The following is a 26735-nucleotide window of genomic DNA, read 5'->3' as shown; positions in this document are numbered from 1 at the left end:
TCTACTCTCCAAACACTGAGGTCACACGATCCCTTCCCCAGAGCCTATGCAGGGCCTGATCCTGTGTGTCCTGGCCACTCAGCTCCTTTCTCCCTCCTCCTGCCTTGGCTAAGGGCACTCTGGCGATCCCAGACTGCTGCCAGCTTGTCGGCTGCTGTCAGAGCTCTCCTGGATAGGGAGGCCCTCACCAGCCTCGGCCACAGGAGCAGAGCCCCGCAGGCACTCACCTACCCTTTTCCTGAGCAGAGCAAGGCAGGAGCGGTGGATGCCAGCGCTCATCCCGGCCAGGGCTTTTATGCCTGGCTGGCGAGGGTGGGGAGCAGTGGCCGCTGTGGGGGCACGTGGCTCACGGCAGCCGGTTCCCGGCCTCTTCCCTGAGTGGCGCGGGACTGTTTTGCTGACATTGTTTCCTCGCCAGCCCCAACCTGCTCTATCAGCCCCAGTAATTACCCTGCTTGGTCACTTGATTGCTGCCACCTCATGGGTCAAATTGCCCCCACTGGCTTTTCATTATCTTCATGTGTAAGAGAACATGCTGTGTGAAAAATGCTGACCACAAATGCCATGCGTGCCATAGCTTTTCTCCATGGGCTTGGTATCGAGGCATCCTCAGGCATTCATTTCAGAGCCACAGGGCAGATGGGGCTGTTGCTGCTGGGCAACAATTACACTTCCCAAGGACCATGAAACGCAATGCGGAGTGAAGGAAGCCCGGGCGCAAAATGTGCTGTTCTGGCAAGGGGATGCTGACTCAGGGAGGGGCAGGAGCCAGACAGCCCCATTATCATGGGCAGGAAGGTGTTTCCAACTCTGCAGATTGGCCCATGTATTGCTGAGCCATGGCAAGGCTGGTATAAAAGCCGTGCCTCTGCCAGTCTCTCCCAACCACCACTCTGGTTGCCTTCTCCTCGAGGAGCAGGGTAAGTCTGTGAGTGCTTGTCCTTCTGGCCCTGTGCACCGTACCCAAGCTCTCCATCTTGGGAGTTACCCTTTGCTGCTTGCTTGCAACCTGTGACTTCTTGCAGAGCACCATCCCATCGCACACCAAGATGTCTTGCTACGACCTGTGCCCACCAAGAACCGGCGTGGCCGTTCCCCAGCCCACCGCTGAGAGCTGCAACGAGCTGTGTGCCCGCCAGTGTCCCGACTCTTCAGCCTTCATCCAGCCACCGCCTGTGGTTGTCACCTTCCCCGGCCCCATCCTCAGCTCCTTCCCCCAGCAAGCCGTGGTGGGCTCCTCCGGAGCACCCGCCTTTGGAGGCAACCTGGGGCTGGGAGGCCTCTACGGTGCCGGGGCCACCCAGGCCTCGGGGGTCTCTGCACCTTTGGCAGACCCTACGCTCCTGCCGCCTGCAGCCCTCTGGCTCTGCCCCGCTACAGCCAGAGGCTCTGGAACTCCTGTGGCTCCTGCTAGAGCCAGCCCCACGTTCCCCAGAGTTCCTGGGACACCTCACCCCTAGGCCTCCTGTCATTTTTTCTCCGATTTCCCTCTATCCGTGATGCTTTTTCTTCTTGCTCCTTCCCATGCCCATGTGTGTCACTCCACCAGTGCTCCATGAGGAAATTGCTTATCTCTGAAGCAGCCACTGCCTGGTGAAAGCCTGAAGAAAAACCTCACCTGAAGCCCAAAAGGAAAATCTGCATGTTTCAGCCTTATGTTTCTTTCTTTACTGCAATAAAACAAGCATGCATCCAAGGCCTGCTTCTGCATCCTTCTGTCACAGGCCAGCCTGATCTGCAGTGTTCACTGGTCCTGCTCAGGGCACAGCCAGACAGGCCACGGTGATCTTGCAGCCCTGGCAGCAGAGCCACGCTGAGCTGCCTTTGGGGACAACCCACAGCCTGGGCCCCTCTGGACACACACATCCTCAGAGCTAAGCTCCAGGGACACAGGCTGAAAGTGGCTGCTCCCCTGCCAGCAGGACATGCAGCCCTAGGGCATCTGCAGACTTGCAGCCTCCTTGCACATCTGTGTGTCTACACCATGGCCTGAAGGCAATCAGAAGTAATGCCTGCAGTGGCTCCAGCCCTGGGAGCCTCCTTGGCACTGCTTGAGGCCCAGAGAGAGAAAGCAAAGGGGAGGCTTCGCCTTCCTTATTCCTATGTCGCTCACTTCCCTTTCTCTTTCTTTGTCTTTTTTTCCCATTCCCTCCTTCTAGTTCTCCTTCTCCCTTCTTTTTCCCCTTCTGCTTCTCTCTTCTTCCCCTTCCTTCTCTTTCTCCCTCCATAACACCCACTCCCTGCTCCTTGGTTCCCTGGTGCACACACAAAATTACAGGAATCACAGCCTGATGAAAGTAGAAGCAGACTTTGCAGGGAGGGCATCTTGTCATGCTGCCTCCTTAAACAGGGACACTGGGAGCTGGCTGCCCAGCACCATCTCCAGGGGCTTTTGCACCTCTACAAGGGCAGAGACTTCACAAGCCCCCAGGCCAAGAGGTGTCAGTGCTTGCTCAACCTTACCCTGCAGAAATGGGCTTGGAACGTAACAGCTGAATGAGACTCCATGGGTTTCTCTGGAGCCCATTCCCTCTAGACTTGGTGCTGACACTGTGGAAAAGAGCCTGGCTCCCTCTCCTCAACACCTTCCCTTCAGATATTTACACACATTGATGAACCCCCCTGAGCATCCTCTACATGTGGAGAAGTCCCAGCTCACTTATCCCCTCACCAAAACACAGAGTTTCCCTGTCCTGCCATCATTTTCCTGCTTTAACCCCAGCTAGCCACTAAACACCACAGAGCAGCTTGCCTCTACCTCCCTCCTGGGATGGGAGAGACGGATAAAATTGAGAAAATTCATGGGATGAGAGAAAGACACCTCCATAAGCGAAGCAAATGCCATGCAGACAAGCAAAGCAAACCAAGGAATTCATTCTCCAAGTGCAGCAGATGTTCATCCATCATCAGGAAATCAGGGCTCCATCACATGTAGTTGCTGCAGCACAGGATACAGCGGAATGCCCTTACTAGACCATGTTTCTAGCTCTTGCTCACCTTGGTGTTGCCCGGCACCCCCAGAGCCTTTCTTGACAAATGCACTTCACAACCCACTGCCAGGTACCTGGCATGCGGAATAATACACGCTCTTGCCAGCCCCCTCTGTGCAGATGCTTGGAGATGCTGTGGTGCTGATGGAGAGCACTGGGGGCCTGTTGGAATAGCTGCAGCTCTTGGGAAGAAGAGCAGGCACAGGAGCACTGCCAGAGCCTATTCTGATCCCTTCCATTTCACTGGTCCTTCAAGCCCCACCAAACACTTTTCTCCATCCTGCCTACATGCTCCGTGTCCCACCACCACCCACCGTCACCTAACCTGGGCCCTAAATCCCTTCACCTGGGAGAAGAAGGAAGGGAGACAAAGCTTAGATGCAGGATAACTTTATTGTGCCCAGAGGTGCAGGAGAGACTGTCACAGAACCAGTGGGCAAATCCCAGGGAGACTGGCTGCCACGTCTTTGGGGTAACAGAGGCATTTTCTCAAAAGAATGATTTCTGGCTCCGCATGCCCCCTTGCTGTGGCATTCCAGATCCCCAGGACTTGACCCGTCAGCCCCCCAGGCCTTTTGGGTGGAGTTCTTCCCCTGTGTTATAATTGAGAATTCAGGGGAGGAGAGGAGAGCAGAGAGCAGGAGTAGAGCACAAGGAGAAGAAGCAGGGGTGTGACATTGGCAGCTACCAAGGCCTTGGCTGGAGATGAGGATGTTCAGCACTCCTCAGTGCCCTGTGCTCACCATCTCACTCCTGCAGCGGTGCTGGTGGAGTTGACCTGGCTCTAGCAGGATCCACGGGTGTCCCACAGCCTCTGGCTGTAGTGGGGCAGAGCCAGAGGGCTGCAGGCGGCAGGAGCGTAGGGTCTGCCAAAGGTGCAGAGGCCCCCTGAGGCCTGAGTGGCCCCGGCACCGTAGAGGCCTCCCAGCCCCAGGTTGCCTCCAAAGGCGGGTGCTCCAGAGGAGCCCACCACGGCTTGCTGGGGGAAGGAGCTGAGGATGGGGCCGGGGAAGGTGACAACCACAGGCGGTGGCTGGATGAAGGCTGAAGAGTCGGGACACTGGCGGGCGCACAGCTCGTTGCAGCTCTCAGCGATGGGCTGGGGGACGGCCACACCGGTTCTTGGTGGGCACAGGTCGTAGCAAGACATCTTGGTGTGTAATGGGATGGTGCTCTGCAAGAGTTACAGGTTGTAAGAGAGCAGCAAAGGGTAACTCCCAAGATGTAGTGCCTGGGGCTGGTGCACAGGGCCAGGACAAACACTCACAGACTTACCCTGTTCCTTGAGGAGAAGGCGTCCAGAGTGGTGGTTGGGAGAGACTGGCAGAGGCACGGCTTTTATACCAGCCTTGCCATGGCTCAGCAGTACCTGGGCCAATCTGCAGAGTTGGAAACACCTTCTGTCCTATGATGACGGGGCTGTCTGGCTCCTGCCCCTCCCTGAGTCAGCATCCCCTTGCCAGAACAGCACATTTTGCTTCTGGTCTTCCTTCCCTCCTCATTTTGCTCTGTGGGCTACATGACAGCTAATGTCTCCCACAAAAAGCAATGTTCAAACAAAGCTCCCTAAACACCATTAGGGGCTCCAAAAACAAAGCTCCCCAAAGCTCCCCAAACGTCTCTCCATTCTGGGACAGTGCTGGCCACATCCTGTGATATCTGGGCCCGAGTGGGGATCTGTGCTCTTTATGCTACGCACCTCAGAAAAAGAAGAGCATAGGGACTCTTGCTGGCCCACGTTGGCAGAGGTCAATGGCCAGTGCCTGCAGGCATATGGGAGCCCGCTCCCTTGCTCTTAGCAGGCAGCGATACGCAGTGCTGAGCAGGCAGATCCCCACAGGAATGCCTTTGATTTGACATTTCGTAACCTCACGCTTCTGCAGATAATGGACGCTGGGAACACATCACACTGTCACTGGCGTGCGGGAGGCCTTGACAAGGCAAATTCTTGCTCAGCGCCCTCGTATGCCCTGTGGCTCTGCAATGAAGGCCTGAGGCCACTCTGAGGCCAAGCCCGTGAGGAAGAGCCATGGCACGCATGGCACTTGCAGTCAGCCTTTGTCACGCTGCGTGCCCTCTAACACACGGAGATAATGAAAAGCCAGTGGGGACAATCTGACCCATGAGGTGGCAGCTGTCAAGCGACCAAGCAGGGTAATTGCTGGAGCTGATAGAGCGGGTTGGGGCTGGTGAACAAACGGCATCAGCAAAACAGCCCCGCACCACGCAGGGAGGAGGCCACGAATTGGCCGCCATGAGCCACGTGCCCCCAGCGCGGCTGCTGCTCCCCGCCCTCGCCAGCCAGGCATAAAAGCCCTGGCCAGGGTGAGCACTGGCATCCATCACTCCTGCCTTGCTCTGCTCAGGAAAAGGGTAGGTGAGTGCCTGCGGGGCTCTGCCTCCAGTGGTCGAGGCTGGTGATGGACTCCCTGTGCAGGAGAGCTCTGGCACAGTGGCCATCCGGGGAGCAGGGTGGGATGGCCAGAGTGCCCTGAACCAAGTTAGGAGGATGGAAAAAGGAGCTGCTTGGCGAGGACAAGCAGAGGCAGCAACAACACAGGCTCTGGGGAAGGGGTTATTTGGCCTCTATTTGTGGAGAGTAGGGCCCTGGGGGGGGTCTTTGTGGAAAGTAGTCGGCAGCGCAGAATAGACAATGGCTGTCATACCTTCAGGCACAGGAGAGTTTTAGGAAAAGGACTGGCAAGAGTAGGGGGGGTTTTGGCCCTCACTCATGACACCAATCCTTCATGCCTTGTATTGCAGGCTCACCTCTCTCGCACCAAGATGTCTTGCTACGACCTGTGCCCACCAAGAACCGGCGTGGCCGTCCCCCAGCCCATCGCTGAGAGCTGCAACGAGCTGTGCGCCCGCCAGTGTCCCGACTCTTCAGCCTTCATCCAGCCACCGCCTGTGGTTGTCACCTTCCCCGGCCCCATCCTCAGCTCCTTCCCCCAGCAAGCCGTGGTGGGCTCCTCTGGAGCACCCGCCTTTGGGGGCAACCTGGGGCTGGGGGGCCTCTACGGTGCTGGGGCCACTCAGGCCTCGGGGGGCCTCTGCACCTTTGGCAGACCCTACGCTCCTGCCGCCTGCAGCCCTCTGGCTCTGCCCCGCTACAGCCAGAGGCTGTGGGACACCCGTGGATCCTGCTAGAGCCAGGTCAACTCCACCAGCACCGCTGCAGGAGTGAGATGGTGAGCACAGGGCACTGAGGAGTGCTGAACATCCTCATCTCCAGCCAAGACCTTGGTAGCTGCCAATGTCACACCCCTGCTTCTTCTCCTTGTGCTCTTCTCCTGCTCTCTGCTCTCGTCTCCTCCCCTGAATTCTCAATTATAACACAGGGGAAGAACTCCACCCAAAAGGCCTGGGGGGCTGACGGGTCAAGTCCTGGGGATCTGGAATGCCACAGCAAGGGGGCATGCGGAGCCAGAAATCATTCTTTTGAGAAAATGCCTATGTTACCCCAAAGACGTGGCAGCCAGTCTCTCTGGGATTTGCCCACTGGTTCTGTGACAGTCTCTCCTGCACCTCTGGGCACAATAAAGTTATCCTGCATCTAAGCTTTGTCTCCCCTCCTTCTTCTCCCAGGTGAAGGGATTTAGGGCCCAGGTTAGGTGACGGTGGGTGGTGGTGGGACACGAAGCATGTAGACAGGATGGAGAAAAGTGTTTGGTGGGGCTTGAAGGACCAGTGAAATGGAAGGGATCAGAATAGGCTCTGGCAGTGCTCCTGTGCCTGCTCTTCTTCCCAAGAGCTGCAGCTGTTCCAACAGGCCCCCAGTGCTCTCCATCAGCACCACAGCATCTCCAAGCATCTGCACAGAGGGGGCTGGCAAGAGCGTGTATTATTCCACATGCCAGGTACCTGGCAGTGGGTTGTGAAGTGCAGTTTGTCAAGAAAGGCTCTGGGGGTGCCGGGCAACACCAAGGTGAGCAAGAGGGTTTCTTACTAGAAAGCAAGTTTCTTACTAGACCAACAAACATGGTCTAGTAAGGGCATTCCGCTGTATCCTGTGCTGCAGCAACCACATGTGATGGAGCCCTGATTTCCTGATGATGGATGAACATCTGCTGCACTTGGAGAATGAATTCCTTGGTTTGCTTTTCTTGTCTGCATGGCATTTGCTTCGATTATGGAGGTGTCTTTCTCTCATCCCATGAATTTTCTCAATTTTATCCGTCTCTCCCATCCCAGGAGGGAGGTAGAGGCAAGCTGCTCTGTGGTGTTTAGTGGCTAGCTGGGGTTAAAGCAGGAAAATGATGGCAGGACAGGGAAACTCTGTGTTTTGGTGAGGGGATAAGTGAGCTGGGACTTCTCCACATGTAGAGGATGCTCAGGGGGGTTCATCAATGTGTGTAAATATCTGAAGGGAAGGTGTTGAGGAGAGGGAGCCAGGCTCTTTTCCACAGTGTCAGCACCAAGTCTAGAGGGAATGGGCTCCAGAGAAACCCATGGAGTCTCATTCAGCTGTTACGTTCCAAGCCCATTTCTGCAGGGTAAGGTTGAGCAAGCACTGACACCTCTTGGCCTGGGGGCTTGTGAAGTCTCTGCCCTTGTAGAGGTGCAAAAGCCCCTGGAGATGGTGCTGGGCAGCCAGCTCCCAGTGTCCCTGTTTAAGGAGGCAGCATGACAAGATGCCCTCCCTGCAAAGTCTGCTTCTACTTTCATCAGGCTGTGATTCCTGTAATTTTGTGTGTGCACCAGGGAACCAAGGAGCAGCGAGTGGGTGTTATGGAGGGAGAAAGAGAAGGAAGGGGAAGAAGAGAGAAGCAGAAGGGGAAAAAGAAGGGAGAAGGAGAACTAGAAGGAGGGAATGGGAAAAAAAGACAAAGAAAGAGAAAGGGAAGTGAGCGACATAGGAATAAGGAAGGCGAAGCCTCCCCTTTGCTTTCTCTCTCTGGGCCTCAAGCAGTGCCAAGGAGGCTCCCAGGGCTGGAGCCACTGCAGGCATTACTTCTGATTGCCTTCAGGCCATGGTGTAGACACACAGATGTGCAAGGAGGCTGCAAGTCTGCAGATGCCCTAGGGCTGCATGTCCTGCTGGCAGGGGAGCAGCCACTTTCAGCCTGTGTCCCTGGAGCTTAGCTCTGAGGATGTGTGTGTCCAGAGGGGCCCAGGCTGTGGGGTGTCCCCAAAGGCAGCTCAGCGTGGCTCTGCTGCCAGGGCTGCAAGATCACCGTGGCCTGTCTGGCTGTGCCCTGAGCAGGACCAGTGAACACTGCAGACCAGGCTGGCCTGTGACAGAAGGATGCAGAAGCAGGCCTTGGATGCATGCTTGTTTTATTGCAGTAAAGAAAGAAACATAAGGCTGAAACATGCAGATTTTCCTTTTGGGCTTCAGGTGAGGTTTTTCTTCAGGCTTTCACCAGGCAGTGGCTGCTTCAGAGATAAGCAATTTCCTCATGGAGCACTGGTGGAGTGACACACATGGGCATGGGAAGGAGCAAGAAGAAAAAGCATCACGGATAGAGGGAAATCGGAGAAAAAATGACAGGAGGCCTAGGGGTGAGGTGTCCCAGGAACTCTGGGGAACGTGGGGCTGGCTCTAGCAGGAGCCACAGGAGTTCCAGAGCCTCTGGCTGTAGCGGGGCAGAGCCAGAGGGCTGCAGGCGGCAGGAGCGTAGGGTCTGCCAAAGGTGCAGAGACCCCCCGAGGCCTGGGTGGCCCCGGCACCGTAGAGGCCTCCCAGCCCCAGGTTGCCTCCAAAGGCGGGTGCTCCGGAGGAGCCCACCACGGCTTGCTGGGGGAAGGAGCTGAGGATGGGGCCGGGGAAGGTGACAACCACAGGCGGTGGCTGGATGAAGGCTGAAGAGTCGGGACACTGGCGGGCACACAGCTCGTTGCAGCTCTCAGCGGTGGGCTGGGGAACGGCCACGCCGGTTCTTGGTGGGCACAGGTCGTAGCAAGACATCTTGGTGTGCGATGGGATGGTGCTCTGCAAGAAGTCACAGGTTGCAAGCAAGCAGCAAAGGGTAACTCCCAAGATGGAGAGCTTGGGTACGGTGCACAGGGCCAGAAGGACAAGCACTCACAGACTTACCCTGCTCCTCGAGGAGAAGGCAACCAGAGTGGTGGTTGGGAGAGACTGGCAGAGGCACGGCTTTTATACCAGCCTTGCCATGGCTCAGCAATACATGGGCCAATCTGCAGAGTTGGAAACACCTTCCTGCCCATGATAATGGGGCTGTCTGGCTCCTGCCCCTCCCTGAGTCAGCATCCCCTTGCCAGAACAGCACATTTTGTGCCCGGGCTTCCTTCACTCCGCATTGCGTTTCATGGTCCTTGGGAAGTGTAATTGTTGCCCAGCAGCAACAGCCCCATCTGCCCTGTGGCTCTGAAATGAATGCCTGAGGATGCCTCGATACCAAGCCCATGGAGAAAAGCTATGGCACGCATGGCATTTGTGGTCAGCATTTTTCACACAGCATGTTCTCTTACACATGAAGATAATGAAAAGCCAGTGGGGGCAATTTGACCCATGAGGTGGCAGCAATCAAGTGACCAAGCAGGGTAATTACTGGGGCTGATAGAGCAGGTTGGGGCTGGCGAGGAAACAATGTCAGCAAAACAGCCCCGCGCCACTCAGGGAAGAGGCCGGGAACCGGCTGCCGTGAGCCACGTGCCCCCACAGCGGCCACTGCTCCCCACCCTCGCCAGCCAGGCATAAAAGCCCTGGCCGGGATGAGCGCTGGCATCCACCGCTCCTGCCTTGCTCTGCTCAGGAAAAGGGTAGGTGAGTGCCTGCGGGGCTCTGCTCCTGTGGCCGAGGCTGGTGAGTGCCTCCCTATCCAGGAGAGCTCTGACAGCAGCCGACAAGCTGGCAGCAGTCTGGGATTGCCAGAGTGCCCTTAGCCAAGGCAGGAGGAGGGAGAAAGGAGCTGAGTGGCCAGGACACACAGGATCAGGCCCTGCATAGGCTCTGGGGAAGGGATCGTGTGACCTCAGTGTTTGGAGAGTAGAGTGCTGAGGGGGGCTGGATGAGCCAAGCAAAAGTCTTGGACAGTGCAGGCAAGGCAGTGGCTTTGGCCCCTGCATCCCCAGAAAAGTGCGATGATCAGGGCATAGCTCCACCAGGGTGATCTGGCCCTTGCTCATGACACCCATGTTTGGTGATTTCTCTTGCAGGCTCACCTCTCTTCTCACACCAAGATGTCTTGCTACGACCTGTGCCCACCAAGAACCGGCGTGGCTGTTCCCCAGCCCATCGCTGAGAGCTGCAACGAGCTGTGCGCCCGCCAGTGTCCCGACTCTTCAGCCTTCATCCAGCCACCGCCTGTGGTTGTCACCTTCCCCGGCCCCATCCTCAGCTCCTTCCCCCAGCAAGCCGTGGTGGGCTCCTCCGGAGCACCCGCCTTTGGAGGCAACCTGGGGCTGGGAGGCCTCTACGGTGCCGGGGCCACCCAGGCCTCAGGGGGCCTCTGCACCTTTGGCAGACCCTACGCTCCTGCCGCCTGCAGCCCTCTGGCTCTGCCCCGCTACAGCCAGAGGCTCTGGAACTCCTGTGGCTCCTGCTAGAACTAGGTCAACTCCGCCATACCCATTCTGGGGTGAGATGGTGGGCACAGGCTTACTGAGGAATGCCAAACATCCTCATCCCTAGCCAAGGCCTTGGTAGCTGGCCATGTTGCACGCCCTCCGCTCATCCCTGCCCTCTTCTGCCTTCTGCTCTCCTCCCGTTTCCTCTCTCTTCTCAGCTGGGGCAAGGTCTGCACGTAAAAGGTCCTGAGGGGCTGATGGACCAAGTCCTGGGGATCTGGAATGCTTCAGCAAGGCAGTATGCCGGGCTTAAACCCTGCTCTGGAGACATTGCCTCTGTTTCCTCCAACAAGTGGTTGTCAGCCTCTCTGGGATTTGCCCTCCGGTTCTGTGACAGTCTTTGCAGCTCCTCTGTTCACAATAAAGTTTTCCTGCATCTAAGCTTTGTCTCCCTCTCTTGTTCTCCCATCTGGGGAGACCATGGAGGCAGGTTCCAGGCAATTGCGAGAGGGCAAATGCTGGTGCTGAGATGCCCAGCTTAGGGGAGGGTGGGTGCTGGTTGGTCATGAAACGTTCAGGCAGGATGGAGAAAAGCTTTTGGTGGGTCTGGCAGGAGCTGGAGAAAGGGCAGAGATCTAGGCAGGCTCAGGCAGTGCTCTTGTGCCTGCTCTTCACTGCCTGGGAGAGGCACCAGCTCCAACAGGTCGCAATGCTCTGCAGAAACAATACAGCATTTCCAGGCATCTGCAGAGAGGAGACTTCGCAAGAGAGAGTATTAAACCCTGTGCCAGCAACGTGGCATGGGTTGTGAAGAGCAGTTTGTCAGGAAAGGCCCTGGGAGTGCGTAGGGACACCAATTGGAGCAGAATCCAGAAACATACCTTGGCCAAAATCGTTCAGCCGCACCCTGTGCTACAAATATTACATGTGGGGGAGTCCTGCTTTTCTGGAGATGACTGAACATCTGCTGTTGACGGCAAGTCTAGAATGAATTTCTTGTTTGCGTTTCTTGCCTCCATTGCATTAGCTTCCCTTGTGGAGGTTTCTTTCCTTCATTCCATGAGTTTTATCAATTTTAGACCTCCAATTCTCTCCCCATCCCTGCGGGGAGGTTCTGAGTGAGCTGTTCTGTGGTGCTTAGTGGGCAGATGAAAGCAGGTAAATGACAGCAGGACAGAGAGAATCTGTCCTGTATTGAGGGCATGAGAGAGCTGGGCTACCTACTATTTGTACAGAGGATGCTCTTGGGGTCTAATCAGTGTGCACACAGGTCTGACGTTAAGCTGTCAAGCAGCAGGAGTTAGGCTCTTTTCAGAGGTGTCCAGTGCCAGGACTACAGGAAATGGATTCCAGGGAAACCTCAACTTCCCAAGGCAGTTTTGCACGGTGAGGATGAGCAAGTACTGGAAGAGGTTGTCATGGATCTTGTGGAGTCTCTGTTCTTGGAGTTCAACAATAGCCTCTGGACATGGTTCAGGGCAGCCAGATCCAGGTGATCTTGCTTGAGGAAACAGCATGAAAAGATGTGTTCTTGCACAGGCTGCTCCCACTCTCTTCAAGCCATGATTCCTGTGATCTAGTGTCTGCACTGGGGAAAGAAGTTGGCTCAACCATGTTAGTCTGTCCTGGGAGTTAGTGAGAGAAAAAGAGAAGGAAGGGGAAGAAGAAGAGGGAATAGTCAGAAGTGTAAGGGGAGGAAGCAGAGGAAAGAGGTTGAATAAGGCCGGAGGGAAGCAATCAGAGGACGAGAAAAGGGATAGGCATAGGGAAGAGTAATTGGAGGCCTCCCCTCTGCTTTCTCCCGCAGCAAATCAAGCAGAGCCAAGGAAGCACATAGGGCTGGATCCACTGCAGACATTGCCCCGGAGCGCCTCTAGTCCCTGGTGCAGAGCCAGTCATGCGCAAGGAGGCTGGAGGTCTGCAGATGCCTTAGGGCTGCGTGTCCCCTGGCAAGGGAGCAAGCGCATTCAGCCTGGGCTCCTGGAGCTCAGCTGTGGGGCCGTTTGTGTCCAGAGCTCCCGAAAAGCAGCTAAGCCTGGCTTTGCTGCTGCCGGGGCTGGGAGACTACCATGGCCTGTCTGGCAGAGCTCTGAGCAGGATGGGAAAAGCCTGGTAGCCCAGGCTGGTCTGTGAACAGAAAGGTGTAGAGGCAGGCATTGGATGCAGGCTTGTTTTATTGCAGTGGAGAAAGACACACATAAGGCAGAAGTCGGAAGGTTTTCCTTCACAATTTCTGGAGAGGGGTTCCGTCAAAGTTCTCCCAGTAGGAGGCTGATTTACAGGCTAGGAAGTTTCTCGTGGGATTCTGGTGGATTAATGCATTTGGGCACAGGCAGGAGCAAGGGGGAGGAGAAGGGTCATTGAGAGAGGGAAAGGAGGGTAGGGAAAGGAGGGTAAGAAAAGAAGGAGGCCTAGGCATGAGGGGTCCCAGGAACTCTGGGGAATGTGGGGCTGGCTCTAGCAGGAGGCGCAGGAGTTCCAGAGCCTCTGGCTGTAGCGGGGTAGAGCCAGAGGGCTGCAGGCGGCAGGAGCGTAGGGTCTGCCAAAGGTGCAGAGGCCCCCTGAGGCCTGAGTAGTGGCCCCGGCACCGTAGAGGCCTCCCAGACCCAGGTTGCCTCCAAAGGCAGGTGCTCCAGAGGAGCCCACCACGGCTTGCTGGGGGAAGGAGCTGAGGATGGGGCCGGGGAAGGTGACAACCACAGGCGGTGGCTGGATGAAGGCTGAAGAGTCGGGACACTGGCGGGCGCACAGCTCGTTGCAGCTCTCAGCGATGGGCTGGGGAACGGCCACGCTGGTTCTTGGTGGGCACAGTTCGTTGCAAGACATCTTGGTGTGAGAAGAGAGGTGAGCCTGCAATACCAAGCAGGGGTGTCATGAGTGAGGGCTTGATCCTTCCTAGTTAAGAAGCACTGTTCTTCTCATGCTACCCTGCAGATACAGTGGCCAGAGACACGGCCTTGCCTGCACTGCCCAACGCTTGTCTTTCGCCCGTCCATTCCCCATCTATGCCCTATTCTTCACGCACAGAGTCTGCACAATCCCTTCCCCAGAGCCTGTGCTGATCCTGGCTCTGCTTGTCCTCACCAAGCGGCTCCATCCTCCCTCCTTCCACCATCATTTAGGGCTGTCTGGACATCCCAGCTTGCTCCCCGGATGGCCACTTTGCCAGAGCTCTCCTGGACAGGGAGTCCCTCACCGGACTCAACCACCAGAGGCAGAGCCCCACAGGCACTCACCTACCCTTTTCCTGAGCAGAGCAAGGCAGGAGCGGTGGATGCCAGCGCTCACCCTGGCCAGGGCTTTTATGCCCGGCTGGCGAGGGCGGGGAGCAGCGGCCGCGCTGGGGGCACGTGGCTCACGGCAGCCAATTCGCGGCCTCCTCCCTGCGTGGTGCTGGGCTGTTTTGCTGATGCCGTTTGCTCACCAGCCCCAAACCAGCATTATCAGCTCCAGCAATTACCCTGCTTGGTCGCTTGACAGCTGCCACCTCATGGGTCAGATTGTCCCCACTGGATTTTCATTATCTCCGTGTGTCAGCTGGCACGCAGTGTGTCAAAGGCTGACTGCATTTGCCCTGCATGCCATGGCTCTTCCTCATGGGTTTGGTCTCAGGACATCTTCAGGCATACTTTTCAAAGCCACAGGGCAGACCAGACTGCTTTCACTGGGCAAGAATTATTTTTTCAAAGGCTTCCTACGCATGCGCAACTGTGTGACGTGCAGCCTGTGTCCATTATCTACAGAGGCAAGAGGTTACGAAATGCCAAATCAAAGGCACTTCTGCTGTGCACTGCTTGCTCAGCACCATGAACAACTCTCCAGCTAAGAGGAGCCAGCTTCCATCTGCCTACAGGTGCTGACTTTCGTCCTCTCTAATGCTGGGGCAGAAAGAGAGATCATACTTTTCTTTCCTGAGATACATGGCTTCAGGAGCATATACACACAATCAGGCCTACACATTATGAGATATGGCCAGTGCTGCTCCAGCACCACATGAATTTTGCAGTGTCTGTGGTGCTGGGGAGGCACAGGGTTTTGTGTGGGAGATGTTAGCTGTTATGTAGCCCATAGAGCAGAATGGGGAAGGGAGGAAACTTGGAATTAGCATGAGCTGTCCTGGCAAGGGGATGCTGACTCAGGAAGGGGCAGCAGATAGACAGCCCCATCATCACGGGGAGGAAGGTGGTTCCAACTCTGCAGATTGGTCCAGGCACTGCTGAGCCGTGGCAGGACTGGTATAAAAGGTGTGCCTTTGCCAGTCTCTCCCAACCACCACTCACGTCGCCTACTCCTCAGGGAATAAGGTAAGTCTGTGAATGCTTGTCCTCCACTCCCGGTGCACCATCACCAAGCTGTTCATCTTGGGAGTTACCTTTTGCTGCTCTCTTGCAACCTGTGACTTCTTGCAGAGCACCATCCCATCGCACACCAAGATGTCTTGCTACGACCTGTGCCCACCAAGAACCAGCGTGGCCGTCCCCCAGCCCATTGCTGAGAGCTGCAACGAGCTGTGCGCCCGCCAGTGTCCCGACTCTTCAGCCTTCATCCAGCCACCGCCTGTGGTTGTCACCTTCCCCGGCCCCATCCTCAGCTCCTTCCCCCAGCAAGCCGTGGTGGGCTCCTCTGGAGCACCCGCCTTTGGAGGCAACCTGGGGCTGGGAGGCCTCTACGGTGCTGGGGCCACTCAGGCCTCAGGGGGTCTCTGCACCTTTGGCAGACCCTACGCTCCTGCCGCCTGCAGCCCTCTGCCTCTACCCCGCTACAGCCAGAGGCTGTGGAACACCCGTGGCTCCTGCTAGAGCCAGGTCAACTCCACCATACCCATTCTGGGGTGAGATGGTGTGCACAGGCTACTGAGGAGTGCTGAGCATCCTCATCCCCAACCAAGGCCTGGGCAGCCAGCTATGTCCCATGCCCTCTGCTTATCGCTGTCATCTTCTCCTGCTCTCTGCTCTTCTCACCACCCCTCTCTTCTCAGTTGTCACAGGGTGCTGACCCTGCACCCAAATTCACTCTGGGGCTGGTGAGCTAAGTCCTACAAATTTGGAATATCGAGCCAAGGCAGCATGCAGAGCCAAAAGCTACACTCTGGAATAGATGCCTCTGCTTCCCCAAAGATGTGGCAGCCAGTCTCTCTTGGATTTGCTCACAGACTATATGGCAGTCTTTCCTGCCCCTCTATGCACAATAAAGTTTTCCTGCATCTAAGCTTTGTCTCCCTCCCTTCTTCTCCCAGCTGGGGAGACCATGGAGATGTTTGCCAGGAAAATGTAGGAGGGCAAATGTTGGTCTTGAGATGCCCCAGTTATGGAAGGATGGGTGGTGTTGGGTCTTGAGGCATGCAGGGAGGATGTAGAAAGTATTCTGGTGGGGATTACAGCTGCCGAGGAAAAGACAAAGATCAGAACAGGCTCTTGCAGTGCTCCTGTGCTTGCTCTTCACTGCCTGGGAGTGGCACCATATCTGACAGGTTACGAAGCTGTGCTAAAGCAATACAGCCATACTCTTTTCACAGATGTCCAGTGCCAGGACTACAGGTAATAGGCTCCAGCAAAAAGACGGAGGCTCTGTCTCAACATCCCAAGCCTTTTTTTCATCATGAGAGTGAGGAATTGCTGGCAGAAGTTGCTCAAGATCTTGTGGAGACTTTGTTCTTGGAGATGCACAAAAGCCCCTGGAAATGGTGCTGGGCTGCTGGCTCCTTGTGATCCTACTTGAAGTAACAGCATGACAAAATGCCCACCCTGCAAAGGCTGCTCTCACTGTCACCAAACTGTGATCCCTGTGATTTTGTGTGTGCAGCAGGGAACCACAGAGCAGTGAGCATGCTGGTCTGTGTTGGCAGTTAGCAAGGGAAAAAGAGAAGTAAAGGGAGAAAGAAGAGGAAATTGGCAAATGTGTGAGAAGAGGAAGTAGAAGAAAGGTGCGAAGGAAGGAGGAGGGAATGGAACAGAGGAGGAAGTAAGGGACCAGTGTAGGGAGGAGGGTGGGGAAGCCTCCCCTTTGCTTTCTCCCACAGAGGCTCAAGCAGAGGCTGGAAGGCACACAGGGCTGAAGCCACAGCAATCATTGCTTCAGGCTTCCTCCAGTCCAAGGCGCAGACCCACTGATGCACAAGGAGCCTGGAGGTCTGCAGATGCCCTAGGGCTGCATGTCCTGCTGGCAGGGGAGCAAGCGCCTTCAGCCAGGGCCCACAGAGTGCAGTTGTGGGGCCATGTGTGTCCAGAGCTTCACAGGCAGTGTTGTGCCCCAAAAACAGCTCAGGTTGGCTGTGCTGCTGGGGCTGGGAGACTGCCATGGCCTGGCAGGCAGGGCTGGAATCAGGCTGGGCAGTAAGAGGTGCAGAGACAGGCACTGGATGCAGGCTTGTTTTATTGAACTGGAAAATAACACATAAGGCAGAAGGAGGCGGAATTTTCTTCTGGGTTCAAAGAAAGATGTTCCATCAGGCTTCTCTCAGCAGGAGAAAAGTAGGGGAAATAAGACAGGAAGCCTAAGGGTGAGGTGTCCCAAAAACTCTCAAGTCATTGGGGCTGGCTTTAGCAGGAGGCACAGGAGTTCCACAGCCTCTGGCTGTAGCGGGGCAGAGCCAGAGGGCTGCAGGCGGCAGGAGCGTAGGGTCTGCCAAAGGTGCAGAGGTCCCCCGAGGCCTCAGTGGCACCAGCACCGTAGAGGCCTCCCAGCCCCAGGTTGCCTCCAAAGGCGGGTGCTCCAGAGGAGCCCACCACGGCTTGCTGGGGGAAGGAGCTGAGGATGGGGCCGGGGAAGGTGACAACCACAGGCGGTGGCTGGATGAAGGCGGAAGAGTCGGGACACTGGCGGGCGCACAGCTCGTTGCAGCTCTCAGCGATGGGCTGGGGAACGGCCACGCTGGTTCTTGGTGGGCACAGGTCGTAGCAAGACATCTTGGTGTGCGATGGGATGGTGCTCTGCAAGAGTTAGAGGTTGTAAGAGAGCAGCAAAGGGTAACTCCCAAGAGGGAGACCTTGGGGCTGGTGCACGGGGCCAGAAGGACAAGCACTCACAGACTTACCCTGTTCCCTAGGAAAAGGCGACGTGAGTGGTGGTTGAGAGAGACTGGCAGAGGCATGGCATTTATAACGGTCTTGCCATGGCTCAGCAGTACCTGGGACAATCTGCAGGGTTGGAAACACCTTCTGTCCCGTGATGACAGGGCTGTCTGGCTCCTGCCCCTCCCTGAGTCAGTATCCCCTTGCCAGAACAGCACATTCTGCTTCCAGGTTTCCTTCCCTCCCCATTCTGCTCTGTGGGCTACATGAGAGCTAACATCTCCCACACACAGCAGTGTTCCTCCAAAGATCTCCAAACTCCGTCAAGGACCTTCTGGGTCGGGTCTGGCCACATCCTCCGATGCTTGGGCCCGAGTGGGGATCTGTGCTCATTATGCCACGCACCTCAGGAAAGAAGAGCATGAGGACTCTTGTTGGCTCACATTGGCAGAGGTCAATGGCCAGTGCCTGCAGGCATATGGGAGCCCGCTCCCTTGCTCTTAGCAGGCAGCGATACGCAGTGCTGTGCAGGCAGATCCCAACAGGAATGCCTTAGATTTGACATTTCGCAACCTCACGCTTCTGCAGATAATGGACGCTGGGAACACATCACACTGTCACTGGCGTGCGGGAGGCCTTAACAAGGCAAATTCTTGCTCAGCGCCCTCGTATGCCCTGTGGCTCTGCAATGAAGGCCTGAGGCCACTCTGAGATCAAGCCCGTGAGGAAGAGCCATGGCACGCATGGCACTTGCAGTCAGCCTTTGTCACGCTGCGTGCCCTCTAACACACGGAGATAATGAAAAGCCAGTGGGGACAATCTGACCCATGAGGTGGCAGCTGTCAAGCGACCCAGCAGGGTAATTGCTGGAGCTGATAGAGCGGGTTGGGGCTGGTGAGCAAACGGCATCAGCAAAACAGCCCCGCACCACGCAGGGAGGAGGCCGCGAATTGGCCGCCATGAGCCACGTGCCCCCAGCGCGGCCGCTGCTCCCCGCCCTCGCCAGCCAGGCATAAAAGCCCTGGCCAGGGTGAGCACTGGCATCCATCGCTCCTGCCTTGCTCTGCTCAGGAAAAGGGTAGGTGAGTGCCTGCGGGGCTCTGCCTCCGGTGGTTGAGTCTGGAGAGGCGCTCCATATCCAGGAGAGCTCTGGCACAGTGGCCATCGGGGGAGCAGGTTGGGGGGGGGGCAGACAGCCCTAAATGATGGTGGAAGGAGGGAGGATGAAGCCACTTGGCGAGGGCAAGCAGAGCCAGGATCAGCACAGGCTCTGGGGAAGGGATTGCGCAGACTCTGTGTGTGAAGAATAGGGCACACATGAGGAATGGACGGGCCAAAGGCAAGCATTGGAAAGTGCAGGCAAGGCAGTGTCTCTGGCCCCTGTATCTGCAGGGCAGCATGAGAAGAACAGTGCTTCTTAACTAGGAAGGATCAAGCCCTCACTCATGACACCCCTGCTTGGTATTGCAGGCTCACCTCTCTTCTCACACCAAGATGTCTTGCTACGACCTGTGCCCACCAAGAACCAGCGTGGCCGTCCCCCAGCCCATCGCTGAGAGCTGCAACGAGCTGTGCGCCCGCCAGTGTCCCGACTCTTCAGCCTTCATCCAGCCACCGCCTGTGGTTGTCACTTTCCCCGGCCCCATCCTCAGCTCCTTCCCCCAGCAAGCCGTGGTGGGCTCCTCCGGAGCACCCGCCTTTGGAGGCAACCTGGGGCTGGGAGGCCTCTACGGTGCCGGGGCCACTACTCAGGCCTCAGGGGGCCTCTGCACCTTTGGCAGACCCTACGCTCCTGCCGCCTGCAGCCCTCTGCCTCTGCCCCGCTACAGCCAGAGGCTCTGGAACTCCTGTGCCTCCTGTTAGAGGCAGCCCCACATTCTCCACGGTTCCTGGGGTAACTCACCCCTAAGTCTCCTCCTTCTCTTTCCTTGCTTTCCCTCTCTCAATGACACTTCTCCTCCCCCTTGCTCCTGCCTGTGCCCAAATGCATTAATCCACCAGAAACCCACAAGGTCGTCAGCCTCTCTGGGATTTGCCCTCCGGTTCAGCGACAGTCTTTGCAGCTCCTCTGTTCACAATAAAGTTTTCCTGCATCTAAGCATTGTCTCCCTCTCTTGTTCTCCCAGCTGGGGAGACCATGGAGGCAGGTTCCAGGCAATTGCGAGGGGGCAAATGCTGGTGCTGAGATGCCCAGCTTAGGGGAGGATGGGTGCTGGTTGGTCATGAAACGTTCAGGCAGGATGGAGAAAAGCTTTTGGTGGGTCTGGCAGGAGCCGGAGAGAGGGCAAAGATCTAGATAGGGTCAGGCAGTGCTCTTGTGCATGCTCTTTGCCACCTGGGAGAGGCACCAGCTCCAACAGGTCGCAATGCTCTGCAGAAACAATACAGCATTTCCAGGCATCTGCAGAGAGGTGACTTCGCAAGAGAGAGTATTAAACCCTGTGCCAGCAACGTGGCATGGGTTGTGAAGAGCAGTTTGCCAGGAAAGGCCCTGGGAGTGCGTAGGGACACCAAGGGGCGCAGGATCCAGAAACATACCATGGCCAAAATCGTTCAGCTGCACTCTGTGCTACAAATATTACATGTGGGGGAGTCCTGCTTTTCTGGAGATGGCTGAATATCTCCTGTCAATGGCAAGTCTAGAATGAAATCCGTGCTTGCTTTGCTTCCCTCCATCGAGTCTGCTTCCCTCGTGGAGGTTTCTTTCCCTCATCCCATGAGTTTTCTCAATTTTAGACCTCCAATTCTCTCCCCATCCCTGCGGGGAGGTTCGGAGCGAGCTGCTCTGTGGTGTTTAGTGGGCAGCTGGGATGAAAGCAGGTAAATGACAGCAGGACAGAGAGAATCTGTCCGGTATTGAGGGCATGAGAGAGCTGGGCTACCGACTGTTTGCACAGAGGATGCTCTTGGGGTCTAATCAGTGTGCACACAGGTCTGAAGTTAAGCTGTCGAGCAGCTGGAGTTAGGCTCTTTTCAGAGGTGCCCAGTGCCAGGACTACAGGAAATGGGATCCAGGGAAACCTCAACTTCCCAAGGCAGTTTTTCACGGTGAGGATGAGCAAGTACTGGAAGAGCTTGTCGTGGATCTTATGCAGTCTCAGTTTGGAGGTGGACAATAGCCTCTGGACATGGTTCAGGGCCGCCAGATCCAGGTGATCTTGCTAGAGGCAGCAGCAGGACAAGATGCTTTCCTTGCAAAGCATACTTATACTCTCATCAAGCTGTGATTCTTGTGCGTAAGTGTGTGCATCAGGGAAAGAAGTTGGCTCAACCATGTTGGTCTGTGCTTGGAGTGAGCAAGAGAAAAAGAGAAGGAAGGGGAAGAAGAAGAGGGAAAAAGCAGAAGGGTAAATGCAGGTAGAAGAGGGAAGTGGTTGAATAACACAGAGTGAAATGAACCAGAGAAGGGGAAAATAGAGAGGCAAAGGAAAAGGGGTAGGAAACGGGTTAGGAAATGGAATTGAAGGCCTTCCATCTGCTTTCTTCCGCAGCAAATCAAGCAGAGCCAAGGAGGCACACAGGGCTGGAGTCACTGCAGACATTGCCCCGGAGCGCCTCTAGTCCCTGGTGCAGAGCCAGTCATGCACAAGGAGGCTGGAGGTCTGCAGACGCCTTGGGGCTGCGTGTCCCGCTGGCAAGGGAGCAAGAGCATTCAGCCTGGGCCCCTGGAGCTCAGCTGTGGGGCCGTGTGTGTCCAGAGCTCCCGAAAAGCAGCTAAGCCTGGCTTTGCTGCTGCCAGAGCTGGGAAACTACCATGGCCTGTCTGGCAGAGCCCTGAGTAGGATGGGGAAAGCCGGGTAGCCCAGGCTGGTCTGTGAACAGAAAGGTGCAGAGGCAGGCATTGGATGCAGGCTTGTTTTATTGCTTGTTTTCCTTCACGGTTTCTGGAGAGGTGGTCCTTCAAAGTTCTCCCAGTAGGAGGCTGCTTATAGACAAGGAAGTTTCTTGTGGGTTTCTGGTGGATTAATGCATTTGGGCACAGGCAGGAGCAAGGGGGAGGAGAAGTGTCATTGAGAGAGGGAAAGCAAGGAAAGAGAAGGAGGAGACTTAGGGGTGAGTTACCCCAGGAACCGTGGAGAATGTGGGGCTGCCTCTAACAGGAGGCACAGGAGTTCCAGAGCCTCTGGCTGTAGCGGGGCAGAGGCAGAGGGCTGCAGGCGGCAGGAGCGTAGGGTCTGCCAAAGGTGCAGAGGCCCCCTGAGGCCTGAGTAGTGGCCCCGGCACCGTAGAGGCCTCCCAGCCCCAGGTTGCCTCCAAAGGCGGGTGCTCCGGAGGAGCCCACCACGGCTTGCTGGGGGAAGGAGCTGAGGATGGGGCCGGGGAAAGTGACAACCACAGGCGGTGGCTGGATGAAGGCTGAAGAGTCGGGACACTGGCGGGCGCACAGCTCGTTGCAGCTCTCAGCGATGGGCTGGGGGACGGCCACGCTGGTTCTTGGTGGGCACAGGTCGTAGCAAGACATCTTGGTGTGAGAAGAGAGGTGAGCCTGCAATACCAAGCAGGGGTGTCATGAGTGAGGGCTTGAGCCTTCCCAGTTAAGAAGCACTGTTCTTCTCATGCTGCCCTGCAGATACAGTGGCCAGAGCCACGGCCCTGCCTGTGCTGCCCAATGCTTGTCTTTCGCCCGTCCATTCCCCATCTACGCCCTATTCTTCACGCACAGAGTCCTCACAATCCCTTCCCCAGAGCCTGGGCTGATCCTGGCTCTGCTTGTCCTCGCCAAGTGGCTCCATCCTCCCTCCTTCCACCAGCAATTAAGGCTGTCTGCCCCCCCCCCCATCCTGGTCCCTGGAATGCAACTGTGCCAGAGCTCTCCTGGATAGGGAGTCCCTCACCAGCCTCGGCTACAGAAGCAGAGCCCCGCAGGCACTCACCTACCCTTTTCCTGAGCAGAGCAAGGCAGGAGCGGTGGATGCCAGTGCTCACCCTGGCCAGGGCTTTTATGCCTGGCTGGCGAGGGAGGGGAGCAGCGGCCGCGCTGGGGGCACGTGGCTCATGGCGGCCAATTCGCGGCCTCCTCCCTGCGTGGTGCGGGGCTGTTTTGCTGATGCCGTTTGCTCACCAGCCCCAACCCGCTCTATCAGCTCCAGCAATTACCCTGCTTGGTCGCTTGACAGCTGCCACCTCATGGGTCAGATTGTCCCCACTGGCTTTTCATTATCTGCGTGTGTTAGAGGGCACGCAGCGTGACAAAGGCTGACTGCAAGTGCCATGCGTGCCATGGCTCTTCCTCACGGGCTTGATCTCAGAGTGGCCTCAGGCCTTCATTGCAGAGCCACAGGGCATACGAGGGCGCTGAGCAAGAATTTGCCTTGTCAAGGCCTCCCGCACGCCAGTGACAGTGTGATGTGTTCCCAGCGTCCATTATCTGCAGAAGCGTGAGGTTGCGAAATGTCAAATCAAAGGCATTCCTGTTGGGATCTGCCTGCTCAGCACTGCGTATCGCTGCCTGCTAAGAGCAAGGGAGCGGGCTCCCATATGCCTGCAGGCACTGGCCATTGACCTCTGCCAATGTGAGCCAACAAGAGTCCTCATGCTCTTCTTTCCTGAGGTGCGTGGCATAATGAGCACAGATCCCCACTCGGGCCCAAGCATCGGAGGATGTGGCCAGACCCGACCCAGAAGGTCCTTGATGGAGTTGGAGGAATACTGCTGTGTGTGGGAGATGTTAGCTCTCATGTAGCCCACAGAGCAGAATGGGGAGGGAAGGAAACCTGGAAGCAGAATGTGCTGTTCTGGCAAGGGGATGCTGACTCAGGGAGGGGCAGGAGCCAGACAGCCCCGTCATCATAGGACACAAGGTGTTACCAATTCTGCAGATTGGCCCAGGCAATGCTGAGCCATGGCAAGGCTGGTATAAAAGCCGTGCCTCTGCCAGTCTCTCCCAACCACTACTCACTTCGCCTTCTCCTTGAGGAACAGGGTAAGTCTGTGAGCGCTTGTCCTTCTGGCCCTGTGCACCAGCCCCAAGGTCTCCCTCTTGCGAGTTACCCTTTGCTGCTCTCTTACAACCTCTAACTCTTGCAGAGCACCATCCCATCGCACACCAAGATGTCTTGCTACGACCTGTGCCCACCAAGAACCAGCGTGGCCGTCCCCCAGCCCATCGCTGAGAGCTGCAACGAGCTGTGCGCCCGCCAGTGTCCCGACTCTTCAGCCTTCATCCAGCCTCCGCCTGTGGTTGTCACCTTCCCCGGCCCCATCCTCAGCTCCTTCCCCCAGCAAGCCGTGGTGGGCTCCTCCGGAGCACCCGCCTTTGGAGGCAACCTGGGGCTGGGAGGCCTCTACGGTGCTGGGGCCACTCAGGCCTCAGGGGGTCTCTGCACCTTTGGCAGACCCTACGCTCCTGCCGCCTGCAGCCCTCTGGCTCTGCCCCGCTACAGCCAGAGGCTCTGGAACTCCTGTGGCTCCTGCTAAAGCCAGCCCCATATTCTCCACGTTTCCTGGGGGAACTCACCCCTAGGCCTCCTCCTTTTCTTACCTTGCTTTCCCTCTCTCAATGACACTTCTCCTCCCCCTTACTCCTGCCTGTGCCCAAATGCATTAATTCACCAGAAACCCACAGGAAATATCCTTGTCTCTAAAGCAGCCTCCTATTGGGAGAACTTTGAAGAATCACCTCACCACAAACCGTGAAGGAAAACCTTCCGACTTCTGCCTTATGTGTGTCTTTCTCCACTGCAATAAAACAAGCCTGCATCCAAAGCCTGCCTCTGCACCTTTCTGTTCACAGACCAGCCTGGGCTTCCAGGCTTTCCCCATCCTACTCAGGGCTCTGCCAGACAGGCCATGGTAGTTTCCCAGCTCTGGCAGCAGCAAAGCCAGGCTTAGCTGCTTTCCGGGAGCTCTGGACACACACGGCCCCACAGCTGAGCTCCAGGAGCCCAGGCTGAATGCTCTTGCTCCCTTGCAGGGGGACACGCAGCCCCAAGGCGTCTGCAGACCTCCAGCCTCCTTGCGCATCACTGGCTCTGCACCAGGGACTGGAGGCGCTCCGGGGCAATGTCTGCAGTGACTCCAGCCCTGCGTGCCTCCTTGGCTCTGCTTGCTGCGGAAGAAAGCAGATGGAAGGCCTTCAGTTCCATTTCCTATCCCTTTTCCTTTGCCTATCTATTCTCCCCTTCTCTGGGTCATTTCACCCTGTGTTATTCAACCACTTACCTCTTCTACCTCCCCTTACCCTTCTGCCTTTTTCGTCTTTTTCTTCCCCTTCCTTCTATATTCTCCTGCCCACTCCAAGCACAGACCAACATGGTTGAGCCAACTTCTTTCCCTGATGCACACACTTAAGCACAAGAATCACAGCTTGATGAGAGCATAAGTATGCTTTGCAAGGAAGGCATCTTGTCATGCTGCTGCTTCTTGCAAGATCACCTGGATCTGGCTGCCCTGAACCATGTCCAGAGTCTATTGTACATCTCCAAGCACAGAGACTCCATAAGATCCACGACAACCTCTTCCAGTACTTGCTCATCCTCACCGTGAAAAACTGCCTTGGGAAGTTGAGGTTTCCCTGGATCCCATTTCCTGTCGTCCTTGCCCTGGACACCTCTGAAAAGAGCCTGACTCCAGCTGCTCGAAAGCTTAACTTCAGACCTGTGTGCACACTGATTAGACCCCAAGAGCATCCTCTGTGCAAACAGTAGGTAGCCCAGCTCTCTCATGCCCTCAATACAGGACAGATTCTCTCTGTCCTGCTGTCATATTTCCTGCTTTCATCCCAGCCGCCCACTAAGCACCACAGAGCAGCTCACTCAGAACCTCCCCGCAGGGATGGGGAGAGAATTGGAGGTCTAAAATTGAGAAAACTCATGGGATGAGGGAAAGAAACCTCCACGAGGGAAGCAGACTCGATGGAGGGAAGCAAAGCAAGCAGGGATTTCATTCTAGACTTGCCATTGACAGGAGATGTTCTGCCATCTCCAGAAAAGCAGGACTCCCCCACATGTAATATTTGTAGCCCAGGGTGCAGCTGAATCCTTTTGGCCGTGGTATGTTTCTGGATCCTGCTCCAATTGGTGTCCCTACGCACTCCCAGGGCCTTTCCTGACAAACTGCTCTTCACAACCCATGCCACGTTGCTGGCGCAGGGTTTAATACTCTCTCTCGCCAAGTCTCCTCTCTGCAGATGCCTGGAAATGCTGTATTGTTTCTGCAGAGCATTGCGACCTGTTGGAGCTGGTGCCACTCCCAGGCAGTGAAGAGCAGGTACAAGAGCACTGCCTGAGCCTATCTAGATCTCTGCCCTTTCTCCAGCACCTGCCAGACTCAGCTGGAAGAAGAAGGGAGGGAGACAAAGCTTAGATGCAGGAAAACTTTATTGTGAACAGAGGAGCTGCAAAGATTGTCACTGAACCGGAGGGCAAATCCCAGAGAGGCTGACAACCACTTGTTGGAGGAAGCAGAGGCAATGTCTCCAGAGCAGGGCTTCAAGCTTGGCATACTGCCTTGCTGAAGCATTCCAGATCCCCAGGACTTGGTCCATTAGCCCCTCAGGCCCTTTTACATGCAGATTTTGCCCCAGCTGAGAAGAGAGAGGAAATGGGAGGAGAGCAGAGAGTAAAAGAGGGCACTGATGAGCGACTGTGTGTGACATTCCCAGCTAGGAACCGTGGAGAATGTGGGGCTGGCTCTAGCAGGAGCCACAGGAGTTCCAGAGCCTCTGGCTGTAGCGGGGCAGAGGCAGAGGGCTGCAGGCGGCAGGAGCGTAGGGTCTGCCAAAGGTGCAGAGGCCCCCTGAGGCCTGAGTGGCCCCGGCACCGTAGAGGCCTCCCAGCCCCAGGTTGCCTCCAAAGGCGGGTGCTCCGGAGGAGCCCACCACGGCTTGCTGGGGGAAGGAGCTGAGGATGGGGCCGGGGAAGGTGACAACCACAGGCGGTGGCTGGATGAAGGCTGAAGAGTCGGGACACTGGCGGGCGCACAGCTCGTTGCAGCTCTCAGCGATGGGCTGGGGAACGGCCACACCGGTTCTTGGTGGGCACAGGTCGTAGCAAGACATCTTGGTGTGCGATGGGATGGTGCTCTGCAAGAGTTAGAGGTTGTAAGAGAGCAGCAAAGGGTAACTCCCAAGAGGGAGACCTTGGGGCTGGTGCACAGGGCCAGAAGGACAAACACTCACAGACTTACCCTGTTCCTCGAGGAGACGGTGACCAGAGTGGTGGTTGGGAGAGACTGGCAGAGGCACGGCTTTTATACCAGCCTTGCCATGGCTCAGCATTGTCTGAGCCATTCTGCAGAGTTGGAAACACCTTGTGTCCTA

General features: G+C 56.5%; 11 protein-coding genes and 1 pseudogene across 12 annotated transcripts; 6 read left to right on the top strand and 6 right to left on the bottom strand.

Moving 5' to 3' along the window:
- Positions 1–1030: 1030 nt before the first annotated feature.
- On the top strand, positions 1031–1414 carry LOC130606717 (scale keratin-like; annotated as a pseudogene).
- A 2360-nt stretch (positions 1415–3774) lies between these two features.
- On the bottom strand, positions 3775–4371 carry LOC130606711 (scale keratin-like). The gene is made up of 2 exons (XM_057423232.1): positions 4266–4371; positions 3775–4164 (listed from the first exon to the last, which is right to left on the bottom strand). The coding sequence occupies exon 2, from the start codon at positions 4138–4140 to the stop codon at positions 3775–3777; it is 366 nt and encodes a 121-aa protein (XP_057279215.1). The 5' UTR covers positions 4141–4164; positions 4266–4371.
- Positions 4372–5036: 665 nt separating this feature from the next.
- LOC130606707 (scale keratin-like) lies at positions 5037–6153 on the top strand. Of its 2 annotated transcripts, none has more exons than XM_057423228.1 (2): positions 5037–5144; positions 5754–6153. In XM_057423228.1, exon 2 carries the CDS (start codon positions 5775–5777, stop codon positions 6138–6140), a length of 366 nt encoding a protein of 121 aa, XP_057279211.1. In that variant the 5' UTR covers positions 5037–5144; positions 5754–5774; the 3' UTR covers positions 6141–6153. The 2 variants fall into 2 exon arrangements, with proteins under 2 accessions (XP_057279211.1, XP_057279212.1); XM_057423229.1 differs by lacking the exon at positions 5037–5144 and adding an exon at positions 5254–5363.
- Positions 6154–8495: 2342 nt separating this feature from the next.
- LOC130606716 (scale keratin-like) lies at positions 8496–8915 on the bottom strand. Its single transcript, XM_057423236.1, has one exon. The coding sequence runs from the start codon at positions 8899–8901 to the stop codon at positions 8536–8538; it is 366 nt and encodes a 121-aa protein (XP_057279219.1). The 5' UTR covers positions 8902–8915; the 3' UTR covers positions 8496–8535.
- A 1218-nt stretch (positions 8916–10133) lies between these two features.
- LOC130606755 (scale keratin-like) lies at positions 10134–10505 on the top strand. Its single transcript, XM_057423278.1, has one exon. The coding sequence runs from the start codon at positions 10140–10142 to the stop codon at positions 10503–10505; it is 366 nt and encodes a 121-aa protein (XP_057279261.1). The 5' UTR covers positions 10134–10139.
- Positions 10506–12923: 2418 nt separating this feature from the next.
- On the bottom strand, positions 12924–13298 carry LOC130606752 (scale keratin-like). The gene has a single exon (XM_057423274.1). It carries the CDS (start codon positions 13290–13292, stop codon positions 12924–12926), a length of 369 nt encoding a protein of 122 aa, XP_057279257.1. The 5' UTR covers positions 13293–13298.
- A 1575-nt stretch (positions 13299–14873) lies between these two features.
- On the top strand, positions 14874–15346 carry LOC130606747 (scale keratin-like). Its single transcript, XM_057423270.1, has one exon. It carries the CDS (start codon positions 14900–14902, stop codon positions 15263–15265), a length of 366 nt encoding a protein of 121 aa, XP_057279253.1. The 5' UTR covers positions 14874–14899; the 3' UTR covers positions 15266–15346.
- Positions 15347–17005: 1659 nt separating this feature from the next.
- Positions 17006–17380, bottom strand: LOC130606749 (scale keratin-like). Its single transcript, XM_057423272.1, has one exon. The coding sequence runs from the start codon at positions 17369–17371 to the stop codon at positions 17006–17008; it is 366 nt and encodes a 121-aa protein (XP_057279255.1). The 5' UTR covers positions 17372–17380.
- Positions 17381–18512: 1132 nt separating this feature from the next.
- Positions 18513–19339, top strand: LOC130606739 (scale keratin-like). Its single transcript, XM_057423263.1, has 2 exons — positions 18513–18554; positions 18947–19339. The coding sequence occupies exon 2, from the start codon at positions 18971–18973 to the stop codon at positions 19337–19339; it is 369 nt and encodes a 122-aa protein (XP_057279246.1). The 5' UTR covers positions 18513–18554; positions 18947–18970.
- Positions 19340–21569: 2230 nt separating this feature from the next.
- On the bottom strand, positions 21570–22396 carry LOC130606738 (scale keratin-like). The gene is made up of 2 exons (XM_057423261.1): positions 22355–22396; positions 21570–21962 (listed from the first exon to the last, which is right to left on the bottom strand). The coding sequence occupies exon 2, from the start codon at positions 21936–21938 to the stop codon at positions 21570–21572; it is 369 nt and encodes a 122-aa protein (XP_057279244.1). The 5' UTR covers positions 21939–21962; positions 22355–22396.
- A 1112-nt stretch (positions 22397–23508) lies between these two features.
- On the top strand, positions 23509–23893 carry LOC130606715 (scale keratin-like). The gene has a single exon (XM_057423235.1). The coding sequence runs from the start codon at positions 23528–23530 to the stop codon at positions 23891–23893; it is 366 nt and encodes a 121-aa protein (XP_057279218.1). The 5' UTR covers positions 23509–23527.
- A 2215-nt stretch (positions 23894–26108) lies between these two features.
- LOC130606748 (scale keratin-like) lies at positions 26109–26483 on the bottom strand. Its single transcript, XM_057423271.1, has one exon. The coding sequence runs from the start codon at positions 26472–26474 to the stop codon at positions 26109–26111; it is 366 nt and encodes a 121-aa protein (XP_057279254.1). The 5' UTR covers positions 26475–26483.
- Between the last annotated feature and the right edge of the window lie 252 nt (positions 26484–26735).

This window comes from Pezoporus wallicus, unplaced genomic scaffold (assembly GCF_028554395.1).
Source record: "Pezoporus wallicus isolate ANWC-B61680 ecotype Strahan unplaced genomic scaffold, APGP_CSIRO_Pwel_v1 scaffold_8441, whole genome shotgun sequence".
NCBI lineage: Eukaryota > Metazoa > Chordata > Aves > Psittaciformes > Psittacidae > Pezoporus > Pezoporus wallicus.
This window is presented reverse-complemented; position numbering and strand designations above follow the sequence as displayed.